Source organism: Phascolarctos cinereus, unplaced genomic scaffold (genome assembly GCF_003287225.1).
Source record: "Phascolarctos cinereus isolate Bilbo 61053 unplaced genomic scaffold, phaCin_HiC Scaffold_4;HRSCAF=312, whole genome shotgun sequence".
Taxonomy (NCBI): Eukaryota; Metazoa; Chordata; class Mammalia; order Diprotodontia; family Phascolarctidae; genus Phascolarctos; species Phascolarctos cinereus.
The window spans coordinates 634,724,063-634,744,323 of NW_027555847.1; the positions used below are offsets into that span (position 1 = coordinate 634,724,063).

General features: G+C 39.3%; 1 protein-coding gene across 1 annotated transcript in view; it reads left to right on the forward strand.

Annotated features, from left to right (window-relative positions):
- Window positions 1–8,872: 8,872 nt before the first annotated feature.
- The window catches only part of TG (thyroglobulin), a 364,454-nt gene continuing 353,065 nt past the window's right edge, over window positions 8,873–20,261 (forward strand). Inside the window, exons 1-5 of the mRNA XM_078151800.1 lie at window positions 8,873–8,936; window positions 9,918–10,026; window positions 15,140–15,237; window positions 18,241–18,444; window positions 18,989–19,148. Of these exons, the coding sequence (XP_078007926.1) occupies window positions 8,873–8,936; window positions 9,918–10,026; window positions 15,140–15,237; window positions 18,241–18,444; window positions 18,989–19,148 (635 nt within the window). The remainder of the gene's footprint in view (window positions 8,937–9,917; window positions 10,027–15,139; window positions 15,238–18,240; window positions 18,445–18,988; window positions 19,149–20,261) is intronic.

Genomic DNA, 20,261 nt, shown 5'->3' on the forward strand with positions numbered 1-20,261 from the left:
CGCAAAAAGAGTCAGACTATATTATCTTACTTTGGTGACAAAGATCAAAACATACAACCAGAAGAAGACAACAAAGTCAAAGCTCCCACATCCAAAGCCTCCAAGAAAAATATGGATCTGTTCCAGGCCTTGGAAGAGCTCAAAAGGGATTTTGAGAAGCAAATAAGAGAAGTAGAGGCAAAACTGGGAAGAGAAATGAAAGTGATGCAAGAAAATCATGAAAAGCAAGCCAACAGCTTGCTAAAGGAGATCCAAAAAAATACTGAAGAAAATAACACCTTAAAAAATAGCCTAAGCCAAATGGCAAAAGAGGTCCAAAAAGCCAATGAGGAGAAGAATGCCCTAAAAAGCAAAATTGGCCAAATGGAAAAAGAAGTCCAAAAGCTCACTGAAGAAAATACTTCCTTAAAAATTAGAATAGAGCAATTGGAACATAGTGACTTTATGAGAAATCACAACACAGTAGAACAAATCCAAAAGAATGAAAAATTAGAAAACAATGTGAAATATCTCATTGGAAAAACAACTGACCTGGAAAATAGATCCAGGAGAGAGAATTTAAAAATTATTGGACTATCTGAAAGCCATGATCAAAAAAGAGCCTAGACATCATCTTTCAAGAAATTATCAAGGAAAACTGCCCTGATATTTTAGAACCAGAGGGCAAAATAGAAATTGAAAGAATCCCTGATCTCCCCTGAAAGAGATCCCAAAGGAAAACTCCTAGGAATATTGTAGCCAAATTCCAGAGTTCCCAGGTCAAGGAGAAAATATTGCAAGCAGCCAGAAAGAAACAATTCAAGTATGTGGAAACACAATCAGGATAACACAAGATTTAGCAGCTCCTACATTAAGGGACCTCAGGGCATGGAATATAATATTCCAGAGGGCAAAGGAGATAGGATGACAACCAAGAATCACCTACCCAGCAAAACTGAGCATAATCCTTCAGGGGAAAAAATGGTCATTCAGTGAAATAGAGGACTTTCAAGCATTCTTGATGAAAAGACCAGAGCTGAATAGAAAATTTGACTTTCAAATACAAGACTCAAGTGGAACATGAAGAGGTAAACAGGAAAGAGAAATCATAAGAGACTTATTAAGGCTGAACTGTTTACATTCCTGCATGGAAAGATGATATTTATAACTCATGAGACCTTTGTCAGTATTAGGGTAGGGAGAAGAAAAATTATATGTATGATAGATAGATAGATAGATAGATAGATAGATAGATAGATAGATAGATAGATAGAGGGCACAGGGTGAGTTGAAGATGAAGGGGTGATATCTGGAGAATAAAATTAAGGGGTGAGAGAGGATTATACTAGGAGAAGGAGAAAGGGAGAGGTAGAATGGGATACATTATCTCGCACAAAGCAGACAAGAAAAGGTTCTTACAGTGGAGGGGAAACAGGGGAAGGTGAGATGAAATGAGGGAATCTTATTCTCATAGGATTTGGCTTAAGAAGGGAATAACATACACACTCAATTGGGTATGGAAATCTGTCTTACCCTACAGGAAAATAGGGGAGGAAGGGGACAAGAGAGCAGGGGGATGATAGAGAGAAGGGCAGATTGGGAAAGGGGTAATCAGAAGGAAGTACTTCTGAGGAGGGACAGCGTCAAAAGAAAGAATAGAATAAAGAGGGGGGGCACAGGATAGGATTAAGGGAAATAGTTTTTCACATGTCTACTATGGAAGTGTTTTGCATAGCTGCACATGTATGGCCTGTATTGACTTGCTTGCCTTTTCAATGAGGGTGGATGGGGTGGGAGGAAGGGAGAAAATTTGGAACCCAAAGTTTTAAAAACACATGTTTAAAAAAAAGTGTTTCCACACGCAACTGGGAAATAAGAAATACAGGAAATGAGGTACAGAAATCTATCCTGCCCTACAGGAAAATAGAAGGGGAAGGGGATAAGAGAAGGGGGGGAGAGATAGAAGAGAAGGCAGACTAGGGGAAGGGATATTCAGAATGCATGCCATCTTGGGGTGGGGGAGGGGCAAGATGAGGTGAAAATTTGGAATTCAAAATCTTGTGGAAATAAATGTTGAAAACTAAAAATAAATAAATTTATATTTAAAAAAAAGAAGAAGAAGAAGAATCCTGACAGACTTTCTTCCAGGACTAAAGGGACAGAGCTATAAGAGTGACTGACATCTCCCCTCTCGTGCCACCTCTTGAATGTCAGTTCCCTGGGAAAAGCCTCATTTGCTTCATATTAGTTATTGCTCAATTTTCATGTTTTTTTCTATATCATCTCCTAGATCTGGCAGGAACTCCTCCTCATTGCCCTCCTTCTTCCCCATCTATTGAAGTCTTTCCTTTCCTCAACTCCAGTGTCTCATGAAACCTTCCCTGACTTCTTTGCTGACCATCCCCACCTGCTACCATGCCCAAGCTAAAAGTAGCTTCTTCTGGCTCAGATTTCTTATAGCATTTTGTCTGGACCTCAACTTTGCATTTATATAAATTTGTATCATAATTATTTATGCATACGTTATAGATTTTCACTATCCCATTTGAATGTAAATTCTTTGAGAGCTGCAGTTCAACCCAATCCAATAAACATTTATTAAGCTTCTACCCATGTGTCAGGCACTCTGCTAAGTTCTGGGGATACAATTAATTAAAAAAAAAACAGTCCTTACCCTCCAGAAGCTTACAATCTAAATAAGGGAGACAACACATAAAAGAATTTAGGAAAGTGGAGGTGGGTAGAGGGGGGAGACCAGGGCGTTTTGTGTTCCATGGAATTGAAACTAAACAGAGTAGCAAATGCAGAGTGAAGCTTTCTCTATCTCTGTGACTCAGCCTCTCAGCATACAGTAGGCATTGGGGGTTTTAAATGAATTGAATTAAGTTGAACTAACCCACTCCATTTTGACTTGATACCTGATGTGAAAGGGATGAAGTTGGGGTGGGTGTGGGCATGGAATTACTGGAATTGCCTGGGTACACATAGAAGAAACCTATGCTGGAGAGAAATTTTATTCTAGATAACTTTTCCTTTTTTTCTATCCTAAATTATTCTTATTCCAATTTAAATCTGTTTTCTCCTGTTCTGCCCACAGTTAAGATGGACCAAAGCAGTTCATCTTTAGGGATGTCTTCCTTAACATGCATCCTTTGAAGGCTAGAGTGACATATTAGAAAGGGGACAAAAAGAAGGGGAATTTACAGAAAGGTAGATTTTACCCTGAGAGAAGGAATAATTCCCTAACAGTTAGTTAGAGATATCCAAAATTAAAATAGGCTACGTTGAAAAGTAATGAATTCAGTTCAATTCAATTCAGCAACCACTTAATAAGCTCCTACTGTGTGAAAAACAGTGCTAGAGAATGATGGTATAAAAACGAAGATAAAACCAGACCTGTCCTCCAAAAGGTCGTTTTCTATTGGACAGCTACAGCATGTCTACAGATGAGTTTATACAAAATAATTCAAAGTGATTTCCAGAGGGAGAGGACTCTTAATAACATGAAAGGCCTTGCTGCTGAGCTGTTTTGAAAGAAGCCCAAAATCCTGGGGATATTTCTGCCCTGGATTAAGAGGAGCTCCCTCTTCTTTGTGGTACTCAGACAAAGGCTAGCTAATGAGTTGTCTGGAATGATGTGGAGGACATTTCTATCCAAGCACAGGTTGGACAAGATGGCCTCTAAGGTCCCTTTCGATTCTGAGATTTGGGATACTGAGATTCTGAGAGAGGACTTTCAGGAAGGATCTCACCAGTAATCTGCTGAATCATATTGAGATGGTGGTTTTTCCTTCAAATCTCAGGGGTGGTACATTTCAATGCAGTCGAGAGCCTGGAATTATGTGAAGCGTGTTAAAGAACTCTGAGTCTTCTCGGCTGTTTACTTGTGTTGTTTTAATCTCACATACTTTGGGGGTTAGCAAGTGCATCAGAGCAGTGAGATCTCTGAATCTGTGACACACATTCTGTATCTGGTTCGATAAGGTGGCGATGCTAGCACGAGAGCCTTTCCTGAAGAGCCAAGGACAAAGTTTGAGAATTGTTCCCTGCAGTGAATGGGTGAACACCATTTTACCTCTTGAGAGGTCTGAATTCCCATACGGTAGAAACACCATTCTACCCTGGCTTCACACAGGTGTTCTTAACCTAGGGTCATGAACTTGTTTTTATGTAAGATTCTGGAGGTTAAATAGGGAACCATAGGCATTTATTGAATAGGGGGTGGCATGGCCAAACCTATGCTTAAGGAAGGTCCATTTGACAGCTGAGATGAAGATGGGTTGGCATGGGGAAAGATTGGAAGTAGGAGACCAACCAGTCTGGGTGTAAGGTGATGAAAGCCTGCACCAGGGTAGTCACAGTGTTAGAGGAGAGAAAGATGCGTATGGGAGAGATTCCACAAAGGTAGAAATGACAGTACTTGGCAATGGATTAGACATGGGGGTATGTGGGAGAATCAAATGAGAGATTTTTGATGATGGAGAAGATATTAACATGTTTTTAGGCAGTAGACAGGGAGGGATTGAAAAAAGTGAAAGAGTGGGTATGACAGTGGAGGAAATTTCTTGGAGGAGATGGGATGGAATGGGATTACTTGAACAAACAGAGGGGTTAGCCTTGGTAAGAATTAAGGCCACTTCACCTTGTGAGACGAGGGTGAAGGAGGAAAGAGTGGTAGAAAGTACTGGAAATATGAGTTGAAGAAGAGGGGAAAAGAGGGAGTTCATGGTAAATGGCCTCAATTTTTTTTCTGTAAAATATGAGGCAAAGTTCTCAGCTGAAAAAGGGGGGGGTGTGGGAGGAAGAGCCATGGTTGGTTTAATGAGGTATGACAAAGTTTGGAATAATAATTTGGCAAGGGGGATATACTAGGATTACCTAGCTGCAATGAGGGACCAGTTGAGGTTTTGCAACATAAATTTGTATGTCAGAAAAGTCATATGATTTTCTCCATCTTCATTCAGCAGCATATGTGTAGGTGCATAGGTGGTAAGTGGAGTGATCCAAGGCTAAGATTTGGTTGGGCATAATTGGTGATATAATATGGAGGATAGTGATTCAAGAGAGAAGAATGATGTATAGTTGAATTGGTTTACCAAGAGGTCAAGATGGTGATTGATAAATTTTATAAGGAAAGATCTTCCATGTCCCCTATATGACTCTAAACATTGGGCTATAAGCCAGAATGTGGTTATCTATGTTGACCTGAGAATTTAGCTAGTTCTCAGGAAAAGATGTGCTCTGGTAACCTGGCCAGTTCATCCGAACATATTAAGTTAATTAGTATTCTAAGATGTTTTGCTTGCTCCAGGAATCTGGCCAGTTCCTGGACCAAGTAAAAACATCTACTAGAGTCATGGACACCTCTGGCACGGGGCCTTCTTTGGTAGAGGCCCTATTTAAATCCTAATTGGGAAAGCCATCTTCGGATTCTCACCCATGGAGAGGACGCTCTGCCTGGGACTTTCCCAATCAGGACCCTGAAAGCTGTGCCCCGGGAATCCCCAGCTTGGACTTCAGGTTTAGTGCTTCCCCAAATTGGTGATGTTTTCTTATGTTATTGCTATCTTTTGTATTCTTAGCCTAACTATAGTCACATTGCTAATTGTATGTTGCTGTAAATCTAGCTTTTCCATACCTATATTATAATCTTAATTAAAGCTACCTTCACTTCTCCCTCTAGGATTGTGTCTTATTGTAGGAGTGAATCTGAACCATGTTTTTCTTCCTTAATCACACAGATAAGGAAAAGAAGAGAGAATGACTGGTTCAGGGGAGATGGCCTGATATAGAATTGAGGGGTCAAGGGAACAGAGGTAACGGTATAGACAAAAAGTAGGATTTTGTAAGAGAACATGGAGGGAAAGGCAACAAGCCAATAGATTAAGGTCAAATAAGGGGATTTAGGAATTCTTGAACATAGAGGAGATACATTTGTGAATGATGGCAAGACCATGGATATGACCATCTTTGTGTGTGGCTGAGGTGGTGTGGAAGAATAGCTGGTGATAAGTGAGTAGATTGGGCAACTGAGTAGTCACAGTGTTTATATCTTTATAGATAGAAAGAGGTAGATAGATAGATAGATAGATAGATAGATAGATAGATAGATAGATAGATAGATAGCTGGATAGATAGATAGGTAGATAGATAGATAGATGATAGATAGATGGATAGATAGATAGATATAGATAGATAGATAGATAGATAGATAGATAGATAGATAGCTGGATAGATAGATAGGTAGATAGATAGATAGACAGACAGACAGATAACTTGTTGTTGTGTTTGTCCTTTGTTCTTGAAGAGGAACATGACATTAGGGAGATGATGACATGACTTGCGATTGACTTTGAGTGAGGGAGGGCTGATAGGTAGGCAGGTAGAAAAAATAGCAGGGCATTTGATTGACAAAAGCTATGAAAAGTAGGAAGGGGAGTAGTCAGTAGGTGGGGATATGAGCTAAGAGGGTTGATCTGTAGTCACACACGTATTTTCATACTGATGTGAGATCACATGAGAGGTGCAATAGAGAGTTGAATCAGTAGAAGATAGAGAGCCAGCATATGCTGGACCTGTCGATACAAGAGGCGGTTGTACATTCCCACTGTTCCATTTAGTGGTTACATTTGTTTGTCATGTCCCCATCTCTCATCTCTTGGATATGTTTCAGTTTGTCCACATTCTTTTCCAAAATGGGGCCCCCACCATATTACAGATACAGCCTGACTGGGGCAGAATAGAGTAGGGCTATCACTTTCTTCTTTCTGGACAATGTGCCTCTCTAAATGTACCCTAAGATCACTTTAGCTCTATTTTTGTGTCTTAGGTAACACTGTTGACTCACACAGAGCATGCAATCCACTAATTCTCAATATCATTATCATTTAAACTTAATATCTAGCTATGCTTCTTCCACACTGTACTCATGAGATTGAATTTTTAGCCCAAGAGCCCTTGTCAATGTTAATCTTTTTAGATTTAGCCCATGTTTCTAATAACTGGGGAAACATGGACATCAGAACTGTTCTCTGAGTATAGGGTAAATAATCTTATCTGACCATAGACAGGGTAAGAATTTGGTTAGTTACTATAAGCTAAGGTGAGGTAACTCACAGAGAGGACCAAGAATCTGAACCCAGAAGCAAAAGAGGTGAAAGGATAGATTTCAAAATTGTGTCTAAAAGAGACTTTAATTCCTTCTCAGTACTGTCACTTGTCAAGAATGTTGGTTGGCTGAGACCCTAGAGTGCTCTCTACTTCCATTTGACACTGAGAGGAAGAAGCATTAAATAGATTATGCTATGCTTTCTATTATGACTTGCTGCAGAAAACAAGCATTGCGATGATACACTATGATCTCTATTATGATTTTTTGCTGAGAAGAAAAGACAGAAAATACTTCTCTGTATTGTCACTGGTGGCTGAGAGGTAGCGGGGAAGAAGAATCCTACAAAGAACCAGAGTTGGAGAGGCTTTTGCTAACTTTGAATTAAGGTCATCACCTTTTTCTGAAAGAGTACAACACTACTTCAGCTGAAGATATAAAGTAAGCCCGAAGCTGAAAGTGATGGATGCTATAGTTGCTATTGAGGAGTAAGTTCAGTTATGCAGAGAAAGGCCTGGGAAGAAGAAAAGCAGAAAAGTCACATAGAGTTTATTGAGTTATCTTTACTAGTGAGATATTAGGCAAGCATGGCATATACAACTATACATATGTACACGTATGTGTATGTATGTGTTCCTATACACATCTGTTTACGTGTATGTGTATATCTATACACGTCTCTGTATGTGTGCACATATGCACATTCTTGTGTGCTCATATATATACACATACGTGTAGATGCATTCCTACACATCTATCCATACATGTACATATATACACAAACATATATATGTATGTGTATATATATATATACATGCATATGCATATATGGATAGAGATATAGATATTCCAGTTATGAGTTCCATGCCACCAAGTTTCAATAATATACCTATTTGGTCAAATTTGTCTCCCTGCATTAGGCTTTCTAGTTTGCCCTACTTATTACACATAAGGAGTTGGGGACTGGGCCTATAATTTCAATGGTATGTGGAATTCCTGGTGTAGACAACTGCCATTACCATTGTGTTTTGTTATGTTCTGTTAAAGAATTGCCTGGACCACTGAAAAGTTAAGTGGCTTGCCCAAGGTCACACAGTCATGTGTTTTAAAGATGGGAGTTGAGCTCAGGTCTTCCTGGCTCTGAGGCTGGCTCTCTATTACAACATGCTGCTTCTTCCCTTATTATGTATATATTTTTTTCATTCTCTTTCTACCTTGCTTTATATATCCTTGAGAGCCTGGCTGGCATAGTGGGTAGAATCAGGGAGACCAGTTTCAAATACTGCCTCTGACATTTACTAGCTGTATGATCATGGACAATTATAGACAGTCTCTGAAACTCAGATTCTTCCTCTGTCAAACGGAGATGACCATCCATTAAGTACCTACCTCGCGGGGTTGTTGTGAGGCTCAAATAAAATAATATATGTAAAGCACATTACAAACTTTGAAGTGCTAAGTGATCACAATGGCATTCGTTTTATGAGGCCATGGTTCTTAACCTGAGCCTTCGTAGACCCTGTTCTGTCCAGCCAAGTGTTCTTTCAGCTCCTTGGCTGCTTGAGTGCCTCTCTGAAATGGTGGCAGCTCTTGTGGAGGAGACAGGTGGACGTCACGCCTCATGATTGGGTGAAAAAAAATAACAATGGTGTCTCTTGCTCTTTAAGTGCCCAGTGTATCAGCGAGTCAGGAATGGCAGCAGTCATATAAAAGGCTCATAGGGGAGAGATTGGATAAGGCTTCATTCCCTTTACCCAAGGAAGGGGAAAGCAGTTTCCTTGGAAAATGGCGGGGCTGCTCCTGTGCAGCCTGCTGTGTCTTGCCAGCACAGCATTAGGCAATATCTTTGGTAAGTTTGTCCACTGATTTCTTTAAGTGCCAAAGCAGAGGATACACAGGAGCTGTTCAGGGAAATTGTAGTGGGGTAAGAATCATACTAAATGCTTTGGGCAGGGGTTGAGCTAAGTACCTCAAGCAGGAATTAGGTGATAGGATGGGCTCTTAGTCTAGAGTTCATAGATCCCTGGAAAGTTGAATGGGGGAAAACTATATCCTTATTTTCATTAACCTCTTTTTTAAAATTGAGCATTTTCTTCAATTATGAATGTAGATAACAAACATTCTGAGAAGGAGTCCATAGGCTTCCCAGATTGCCAAAGGAGTCTATGACACCAAAAATGTTTAGAACTGGTCTACTCTATTTCAATTTTACAGATTACAAGATATACTTCTATTAACCAATTAGACAATAAAAAACCAAACATGTAACTAGTCTGATTATACAAAGGACTAAGTAATGCAAAATAAAAGAATAAAAATATAAAGGCAATATTCCTTCTTGATTAAGTTTATTAAAGGAGGAAGAGAAAACTGAGTCTCAGGGAAGTTAAATAATTATGCTAATATCCCTCAAGCAACAAGTCACAGAGTCAGGATTTGAACTCAAGTTTTCTGGCTCCATATTAAGGAGACTTTCTACTCTTTTTGTTTGTTTGTTTGTTTTGTTTTTATTTTTATTTTATTTTATTTTTTGTTTTTGCTAGGCGATGGGGTTAAGTGACTTGCCCAGGGTCACACAGCTACTAAGTGTCATGTGTCTGAGAACAGACTTGAACTCAGGTCCTCCTGAATCAAGGGCTGGTGCTGTATCCATTGTGCCACCTAGCTGCCCCTAACTTTCTATCCTTTTTGTATTTCTGTAAAACAGCAGAATAGTTTTCTTTACTCAATGGTATTCTTTTCTTCACATTTATTTTTGGCTTCCTTGTTAGTCTGAATTTTATGAATTCTATCCATATTTCCTACTAACAAGGCTCTCATTTTCTTATAGAATATGAAGTAGATTCCCAGCCCTTACGCCCTTGTGAACTTCAGAGGGAGCAAGCCTTCTTGCAGAAAGAGGACTACATCCCTCAATGCTTAGCAGATGGCAGATTCCGGTAAGCTGACTAGGTACCCTCATCATCTTTTTTAAAAGATGCTGCAACCAATTGTCCATCAGAAACCCTGGTGACTCAGTCAAGTATTAATGACTCTCTATCATAAGTGCTAATCAATGGGGGTAGGGACAATGCATGGACGCTTATTCTAAATAACTCTGAGACTTTGTTTTAAATAATATTTTTCCTTCTTTTCTTAACAAACCTTTAACAATCATTGCTATAAAACAAGTGGGTAGGATAATTAAATTTTAGTTCTTTATGGAACCAGAGAGGTTTTTTTTTATTGTTGTTGAAAAAGGACCTCAAAGATAATTTAGCCCAACTGCCTCATTTTATAGATGAGAAAACTGAGGCCCAGAAAGGTTAGATGACTCGTCGTAAGGTCACCCAGCTACAAAGTAGATCTTGACACAACTGAATATTGGATGAGTGAAAGATGAAATTGTTCCCAATGAATGGGCCCGGATAATCCAAAAACCTGAATAATTAGCCTCAGAATAAACAAGTTGGTTTTGCCTTCAGTTAAGTCTCTCTTGTGCACTCTATCCTGTTGGCTTATGAGAACTTCCTCTTCCAGACGTGGAGCTCTTTGGATAAGTAGCCCCAAGAGAAAGCTTTCTTTGCTCATCCTAAAAATGAGAGCTAGCCTCTGAGTCACAGACCATTGTGTTAAGATTATTAAGAAACAGCCCTTAATGAATAGATAAGAATGATTTGTAGAGAGCACTTGGCTTCCATGTAAATAAAGGTTGTTGACAGTGTTTAAAATTCTGGGAAAGTCAATAAAACATAGATCTAAACTGTCCTCCTTCCATCACCCCCAGCACCTTTATAGCACTGACTTGTTTAGCATATTCATTTATATTTTTTAAAATTGTGTTCATTTTTTATATCACCTATATTTCTATGTATATATTCCTCCTCCCTCTCCTCCCCATCATGTCATCCCTTTGAATAAATAAGACAAAAATGAAAAAAGGTAATTCAACCAAACTAACAGATCAACTGGATATGACCATATGTATTTATCTATCTACAAGCATACATGCATATACCTATATATATATATATATGTATGTATATATATGTATGTATGTATATAGGTGTATATATATGTGTGTATATATATATAGGTGCATATATATATATATATATATATATATACACACACACACACACACACACACACATTTTATACACATACACACACACACACACACACATCTCAGCTTTGATTTGAACTCATGTCTTCCTGATTCCAGGCCCGGCGCTCTATCCAGTGCACCACCTAGCTGCAGTGTGGTAATGTTCTGTTACATGAACATGCCACTATTTGTTTAGACATTTCCCATTCAATGGGTACCTACTTTGTTTCTGGGTCTTTAGTACCATAAAAGATGCTATTAATATTGCTGATGCCTTTTCTTCTTGCATCAAGGACCATAGATCTAGAAGGGACCTCAGAGACCACCTAATCAAACCCCTTCATTTTACAGATGAAAAAGATGAGGTTCAGGGAGCTTAAGTGACTTGTCCAAATTGACATATGTAGTAAGTGTCAGGAGAGGGAGTCGAACGCAGGTCCTCTGCTCTTTCCTCTGTATCATTTTTCCTCTTAGTCGTGTCTGTGTATACCTTGCACCACAAACCCAGAACTGAACCCTCTCTTCTAATAAAATATAACAGTTAAGGAAAAATTGGATGCAGCTGGTGGCTCAGTGGATCGAGTGCGGGCCTGGAGTCAGAAAGAGTCATCTTCCTGAGTACAAATCCAACCTCAGCCACCTCAGTTTCCTCATCTGTAAAATGAGCTGGAGAAGGAAATGGCAAGCCCCTCCTGTATCCTTGCCAAGAAAACCCCAAACAGGATCACAGTCACAATGGAAACAATTGAATAACAACACAACAGTATAATTGGAAAGAACTCAGTGTAATTAAAAAGTGAATTCAGTATAATTAGAGTAAACAAATCAAGTTTGTCCATGAGGAGGAGATTAGAGAATGTTCCTCCTACCCTGTGCCACGTGGCACAGTGGCTAGAGCACTGGCCTTGGAGTCAGGAAGACCTGAGTTCAAATTTGGCCTCAGCTATCTATTAACTGTGTGAACTTGGACAACTAACTTAACCTTTGCCTCAGTTTCCTCATCTGTAAAATGGGGATAATAGCACATAGCTCCCAGGGTTGTTCTGAGGATCAGATAAGATGATAATCGTAAAGCAGTTAGCACGGCACCTGGCATATAGTGAGCATTCTATAAATGTCACCTATTCTTTGAGAAAGTAAGAGATTATATATATGCATATATGTATATATATGTATATATGTATATATATGTGTGTGTATATATATGTATATATGTGTATATATGTGTGTGTGTATATATACATACATATATATACACACATACATACATACATTATATATATATATATACATATACACACACACACAAACACACACACACACATCTCAACAACAATGAAAAATATCTGACATACAGTGACTACATCTGACAGTATATGCAATGTTCTACTCCCTTGGTCTCCTGACTGTCTCCTGTGATGGAGAGAAATATATTAATTTTTTCATAGGTAATATAAAAGAAACTTGAGCTTACCCCCCCCTTGTCTATATCTCCACAAATTTCATTCAGATCAACGAATTTTTCCTTGAATTATTTTCTTTCTATTAAAGTGACACATGCATTTATGCAGTAGACTGGAATCATGGAAGGATATAGAGAGTCAGGCACTGAGGGGTGTGCTATAGGACCTTAGCTTTGTATAGGAGTTAAAGGTAAGAAGGGTCTTAATGATCATTTGCTCCAATTCCTTCATTTTACACATAAGGAAACTGGGGATCATTGAGGTGAAGTGACTTGCCCAAGGTTATGCTGCTAGTTCATTGCAGAGCTGTGATCAGAACTGAGGCCTCCTTATTCCAAATCACGTTGTTTCCATGCATCCCATTGGGTGCTTAGATAGAATTGAAACTAGGGATAGAAAATCAGGCAGCCAACTCATTTTATTGAGTCTGGAATGGGGGAGATAGTTAATAAACACTGTATCTACATTCTCTGTTAGCACTTACTAACAAGAGTTCTGTGCCCTATACTTCTTGCCCTTTGGGCTGAGCCCCACTAATTAACAAAATAATTTGTTTGAGAGGAAGGAAGAAGTATATAATCTGTGTTGATCAGGAACTTTTACTATAGGAAAGATTCTTAGCTCAGAAATGAATGTAATACATTTAGTATTAATTGAGATCTATCAAGCACATGGATTTTTGAGAGGAAATTCAACTCTCATATCTATCAAAATTATTCTCATAAAATTAAATTATAATAGAATTCTGAATAATAATCCTAAAATGTTAAGTAAAATTACTGCTGCTGAAAAGAGGCCAGAGGCTGTAGTGAAGAGTTGAGAGGCCTGGGCTGGGAGAGGGGTGATGTGTTTTGTAGAAATGTGGACTGTTCTTTTGTAAGGTCCCTGACCTCTGGGCTAGAAGATCTGAGTCTAGTCTCACCTTTACCATTTACCATGTGACTTTAGGCAAGTCACTTCTCTGTGTTTTTTTTTTTTTTGCTGATCTGAAAAAATGAAAGAGTTGAATACAAGGTTTATTTTAACTATAAAATCAGTATTCCATGATTCTGCAGCTATCAGGTTAGGACACCAGATGACATGTGGATAGGGCAGATTCCCAGTCTTGGTGCTACCCCAGTATAGCTGCAGTCATCTCAGGAATTGTCAGCAACATTTACAAAATAAAATTTACTTTATTACCAAATTAATTTTTAGTCCTACCAAAGCTTTCATTTCTTTTGTTAAGCAGAGCAGGGTAGGAATTGAGGTATGACGATGCACGTCATAGTTTGTGGAGTTAAAATTGCCAAGACTACATAATTGAATGGTATATGATTGAGAAATAGAAATAGAGAACACGACAGAGAGAGAATGAAAGAGACAGAGAGAGTGAAAGAGAAAGAGAGAGAGAGAGAGAGAGAGAGAGAGAGAGAGAGAGAGAGAGAGAGAGAGAGAGAGAGAGAGAGATGGAGACAGAGATAGAGGGTTTTGTGTAGTTGAAGCCATGTGAGTGAAAGAGATCACCAAGGGAGAGAATATGGCATAGTAAAGAGAAGAGAACAGGGCCAATGAGAGACCTTTGGAAAATATCAATGTTAAAACATAAGAAAGAATTTGTCTCTCCTGATTCTCAGTGCAATGTTCCCTCTATTACATCTTCTCCTTCTTCTCCATCCCTCTTTCTCCTTTTATGCAATTTGAAATCTTGCTAGTGCTACTGCCTTCTCCCTCTCCTCTTTTTTCTTCTCCTGTATCCCTGTCTCTCTTTCTCTTCCTCTGTCTCTCTATCTCTGTATTTCTGTCTCTGTCTTTTTTTTTTTGGTGAGGCAATTGGTGTTAAGTGACTCGCTCAGGGTCACACAGCTAGTGAGTATCATGTGTCTGAGGTCTGATTTGAACTCAGGTCCTCCTGACTTCAGGGCCGATACTGTGTCCACTGCACCACCTAGCTGCCACTTTCCATATGTATATACACATATACGTATGTGTGTGTGTGTGTGTGTGTGTGTGTGTGTGTGTGTGTGTGTGTGTGTGTGGAGAAGGTGCTGCGCTGTATGAGCAAAGCAGAACTGCAACAGCTCAAAGGAAATGCAAAATGCGCAAATTTAGAGAATCCATGCCAAAGGTTCACACGGACTATTTGTGCCCAACCTGTGGCGTTCCGCACTCGTGTTGGTCTGATCAGCCACAGTCCGGCACACGGTAACTTGACTCTAGCACAGTGATGTCACTCAGAGTATACACACATATGTGTATATGTATGTATGTGTGTGTATACACCAAATACAGAATAGGATAGAAACCCCCTCTCCTCTTCTTCCTCCCTCCTTTTCCCTTTCTTTGTGTCTCTCTCCCTCTCCCTCCCTCCACTCCGTGTTTATTTGTCTCTCTATAGTGCTGCGAGGGAATTTTTGTTTCAACTTGAACATCGTTTTTATAAAAAACAAAGACAAAACAGCTGCCTCCTAGCATTGAGATCTGAAAAGAGAACTCCACTCCACCCTGTTTTTTCCCCTCCAGGAATGTACAATGTAGCAACAATGGCCTTTCCTGCTGGTGTGTGGATGCTGAAGGAAAAGAAGTAGCAGGCAGTAAGCAGGCAGGATTGCCAGCCGCCTGTAAGTATGAAAGCAGGCCTGTAACATGGGGGAAGATAATAATCAGACAAAGACAGGAATCTTCCATTTTTCACTTCAACCAATTAAGCAGCAACCATTTAGTAAGTGCTTGCCATGTGTCAGATGCTGTCATAGGCTCTAGGGCAAAAGTGCAAAGAATGAGACTACCCTAACTCACAATGATCTTTTGTTCTAATGCGAGGGGACAAGAAGTGCACATAAACATATAATCACTGCAAATATAGAGTATATATATATGTATACATACATACGTATACACACACACACACACACATAAAGTAGTAAAATACAGAGTAGCTTGGGAGGGAGGGCACTAGCAATTGCAGAAATGCAGGAAAACTTCATGCAGAAGATGGTGCCTGAGCTGTGTCTTAATGAAAGAAAGGGATTCTACAAGCTTAGGGGCTTTTGGAACAGAGATCTAATTTGAAAAGGATTTCATGTAATAGCAGACATTCATTCTAACATATATATTTCATTTATTTGTTCAACAAACATTTATGAAATGCCTATGACAAGAAGAACATTGTGCTAGGTGCTAAAGGGCAAAGTTTAGATGGTACATGTGGCATAGTAGAAAGGACATAGACTCCTAAAAGAGAACCTGCGTTCAAATCTCACCTATGGTATGCTAAGTGAGCTTGCCTAACCAACAATGCCATAGAATTGAAAATATGAGTCAAAAAAATCTCAGAATTGCAAAGAGTCTCACTACCCAAGCAGAGATATCCTTCAAGACATCTCTGACTGATGGTTACACATCTTTTGCTTATACATCTTCATTGACAGGAAAATCACCACCCCTGGTAGAGCAACCTTTTCTACTGTTGGGCAGCTCTCCCTTAAGCTTCTGTTCACATGAAACCAAAGTCCTTCTTTGTTCTGTTCATTTTCATTTTTTTCATTTGTTCATTTTCTGCTCATTCAGCTTCTGTTCATTTCTCCAAATCCCTTCCCTCTGGGGACAAAGAAAACAAGCCTAACTCCCCTTTTATATGACTTCCCTTGATTACACTCCTCTTCCTTCTTCTTACATTGCCACCATATTCACCCTCCCCATGCCACAAATCCCCCATCTCCCAGCTTGTCCTTTATCAACTTAATTTCCCATCAAGACTCTTGGTTCTTTTATGTATCTGGTGTCACCCTATTTCAGTTGTTGGGAGAGGTCACTCCAGGGAGATTCAATATGATTTGCTCAGTACTGTTCACACCACTAGAGATAGTTTTGGATTCCATTATCCCTTAGAAACAGCCCTGATACTAGTAAATAAATTTAACAATGATCCCATTAGTCCTATTGTGAAATCACAGAGCTAGAAAGAATGCTTTTGTTCAGTCATTTCAGTCCTGTTCAACTCTTCATGACCCCATTTGGTTTTTTGTTTTGGTTTGGTTTTTGGTGGAGATACTGGAGCAGTTTGCCATTTCCTTCTCCAGCTCATTTTACAGATGAGAAAACTGAGGCAAATAAAGTTAAGTGACTTGCCTAAGAACACACGGCTAGTAACTGACCGAGGCAGGATTTGAATTCAGGAAGATGAGTCTTTCTGACTCCAAGCCTGGCACTCTATTCACTGCACCATCTAGCTGCTAAGAAGAATAGTTTGTTTTCTTCTGGTTTTCTCATTTTACAAATGAAAGAGCCTAGACTCTGAAAGGTTAAATTGCTTGGAAGCCAGGATCACTGGATCAGAGTACCTGGGAACAATGAGAACTTTCTTGCTGTAAAACTACTTCAGAAGTCAATGCATTCTACAGCTATGGTAACCTGGGAAGTAGAACCAAACAAAGAACCCAGAAGAACTCAAAGGGATTAGATTAAAATCACTACATGGATCTATATATACAACATTCTCCCAGACTAGTTTTTTTCCCTTGCTCAAAAACCCAAAGATCTCGGAATGGGTTAACATGAGCTTACATTCTTCATGGATTTGTCCACATGGTAGATTTGGAGCAAAGAGGTTTGGTTCATAGCCTAGGTTTGCCATGTAGTATAATTGCACGGAGCAGCTAGGTGGTGCAGTGAATATGTTGAAGTTTAGGGGTGCTGGGACCCCAAAATCATGACATGTGAGTCCTGCCAGAATGAATTTGATTCAAGCCTTCTTTCAGCCAAAGACAAGGTTTATTAAAGATACGCCATATTGGCCAGACTCTTAAGGAATCTGAACATTTGTGAGCTATTGGCTAGATTATAAGAATCTGAGCCCTTGGCTAGGTTCTTAAGGAATCTGAGCAGTGGCTAGACTTTAAGAATCTCAGCCCCTAAACAGAGACAAGATAACTCTTATATACAGAAAGACTGTGGGAGGGATCCAGAAACTGCCAAGCAGTTTGGGATAACTGGAGGAAGGGTGTGGGAGGATCTTGATGGGAGTGACTGGGAGGTTGAATGGGGTCTAGATACCATCCAGGGTGGGAAGTGGCCAGGTTCCATGGGAAGGTAATGGAGGGCTGGTCTAAATTAAAGATAACAGAGAATTGGGAGATTGGGTATAGGCCATAGCGAAAGGCAAATTGATAGGATTATAGCCTCAGGAGATTGCTAGACATCCTTGACTAAGTAAAAGAGTTCAAAGGAGGGGGTTTCCAAACCTTGTACCTAGTCAGAGCACTGGGTCAGGAGTCAGAAAGACTAATCTTCCTGAGTTCAAATCTAGCCTCAGACACTTAATAGTTGTGTGACCCTGGTCAAGTCACTTCACCCTATTTGCCTCCGTTTCCTCATATGCAAAATGAGCTGGAAAAGGAAATGGTAAACCACTCCAGTATCTTTACCAAGAAAACTTCAAATGGGGCCATGAAGAGTGGGACATAACTGAAAAAACAATAATAACTGTGTGGTCTTGGATAAGTCATTGACCTTGCCCGGTCCTCAGTTCCTTTATCTGTAAAATGGGCATAATGGCTTCATCTAACTATTTTTTTGTTACTGTCCTCTTCCTCCTTCTCTCAACTGGTTTCTTGGTTGCTTAGGTCTATCCTTTTGCCAGCTCGAAAAACAGCAGATCTTGGTAAGCGGCTACGTCAATAGCACTGCCACCTCCTACCTCCCTCAGTGTCAAGATTCAGGAGAATACGAGCTAGTGCAGTGTGATCTGGGCATGGTACAGTGCTGGTGTGTGGATTTTGAAGGAATGGAAGTATATGGGACCCGGCAGCGGGGAAAGCCAACAAGATGTGAGTGGTATTTAGTACCATGTGTTAAGTATGTTTCATTTAATGCTTCAATCGTAAAGGCTAATTGCTCTGTTAGCTTGAATGAGAATTGTTTTCATGACAATATATGACTGACTGAGAATGGTTGTCTAGTAATACTCAAAATGGAGAGTGTCCCAAAAGTCTTAGTGCATTAAGGTAACTACACTAAGACTTTTGGGATTCCCAGACATGATATTTCAACACACTGTAAAAATGTGAAAATTCAAACATCTATTCATTTATTCATGCTCAATAAATGACCTCGATTGAGGAAAAAATGTCTTACTTAAATTAACTTTCCTAAACTGATAGACGTTCAATATTTGACAGATGATAAAGTATAATCAGGATCCTAATGAATGAATTTGTTGATTATTCTTTCTCATTGTAGATATTCATTAATTTCTGTTTTTTTTTATTGTGCCATACTATCACATGTAGAGTGTACGTATTTATTTACATTTTTGACTTAAAGAATAAACGTATTTACAAGTTATCTATTCTTTTTTAAATTTCCCACCAGGCCCAAGGAGCTGTGAGATTAGAAATCGCCGCATCCTTCATGGCGTGGGAGAAAAGTCACCCCCTCAATGTTTATCTGATGGAGAGTTTATGCCAGTCCAGTGCAAATTTGTCAACACTACAGATATGATGGTTTTTGACCTGGTTCATAGCTATAACAGGTAGGAGGAGCTTGCATAAAAAAATTTGGCTGCCCAGATCATCTCATGGTGGTTACCTGAACTTTTTTTGGCTGTGATTTTCAGTTATGGCCCTAGGCCAAAAAATTAGGCAATATATCACATTACCCAGCTTCTATTATAAGGATTGCTATTGTTCAGTCAGTCATGTCCAACTCTTTGCGACCCTGTTTGGAGTTTTCTTGGCAAAGATACTGGAGTGACTTGCCATTTCCTTCTCCAGCTCATTTTACAGATGAAGAAACTGAGGCAAACAGGGTGAAATCACTTGCTTAGGATCACACAGCTAGTTAGTGTCTGAGGTTGGATTTGAACTCAAGAAGATGAGTCTTCCTGACTTCAGGCCCACAGCTCTATCCATTATGCCACCTAGCTGCCCTGGGCAGATTGTGGTGGGCTCTAACTGCAAGACTAGGGAGTTTGTGTTTTATCCTCCAGGCAGATATATGATGTCAAGCAAATAACTTTTCTCTAGACTTCTGTTTCCTCATCCATAAAAGGAAGAGGTTAGAGCAGTTGACCTCTAAGGTTCATTTCCACCCAGCATTTGAAATCTAATACAAGGTTTATCTATGTGGCACTCAATTTCACTAAATATTAATAATAGCCTCCATTTATTGTAACCTACTTTATTGTTGAAAAGTTTTTTTTTTAATCCAAAACCTCATTTGATCCTCACAACAACCTGGAAAAGCTTATATGTAAAAGATTATTATGTCCATTTTACAGATGTGGAAACTGAGACATAGAGGTTCCCCCCCCCGAACTTAAACTAGTTCTAGCAATAGACCAATATAATAACTAGTTTTAGGAGCACATGAGAACTTTCAGGCAAATCTCTATCTTACTGGTGACGTGGGTTGATTAAAAATTCTTTCTAGTTTCTAATAATGCTATAAACATATAGTTTCACTAACTTCTAAGGTCATTTCCATTGTGGGATGACCATTTTGACTACTGACCTCCCTGGCTTCCATTACTAAAGGAATTAAAATCCCATCTTCTGTGGGAAGTCATCTCCAATCCTTCTTATTTTCATTGATTATTTCCTAATTATCCTTTATATCCTTGCTATACCTATATTTGTTGACATCT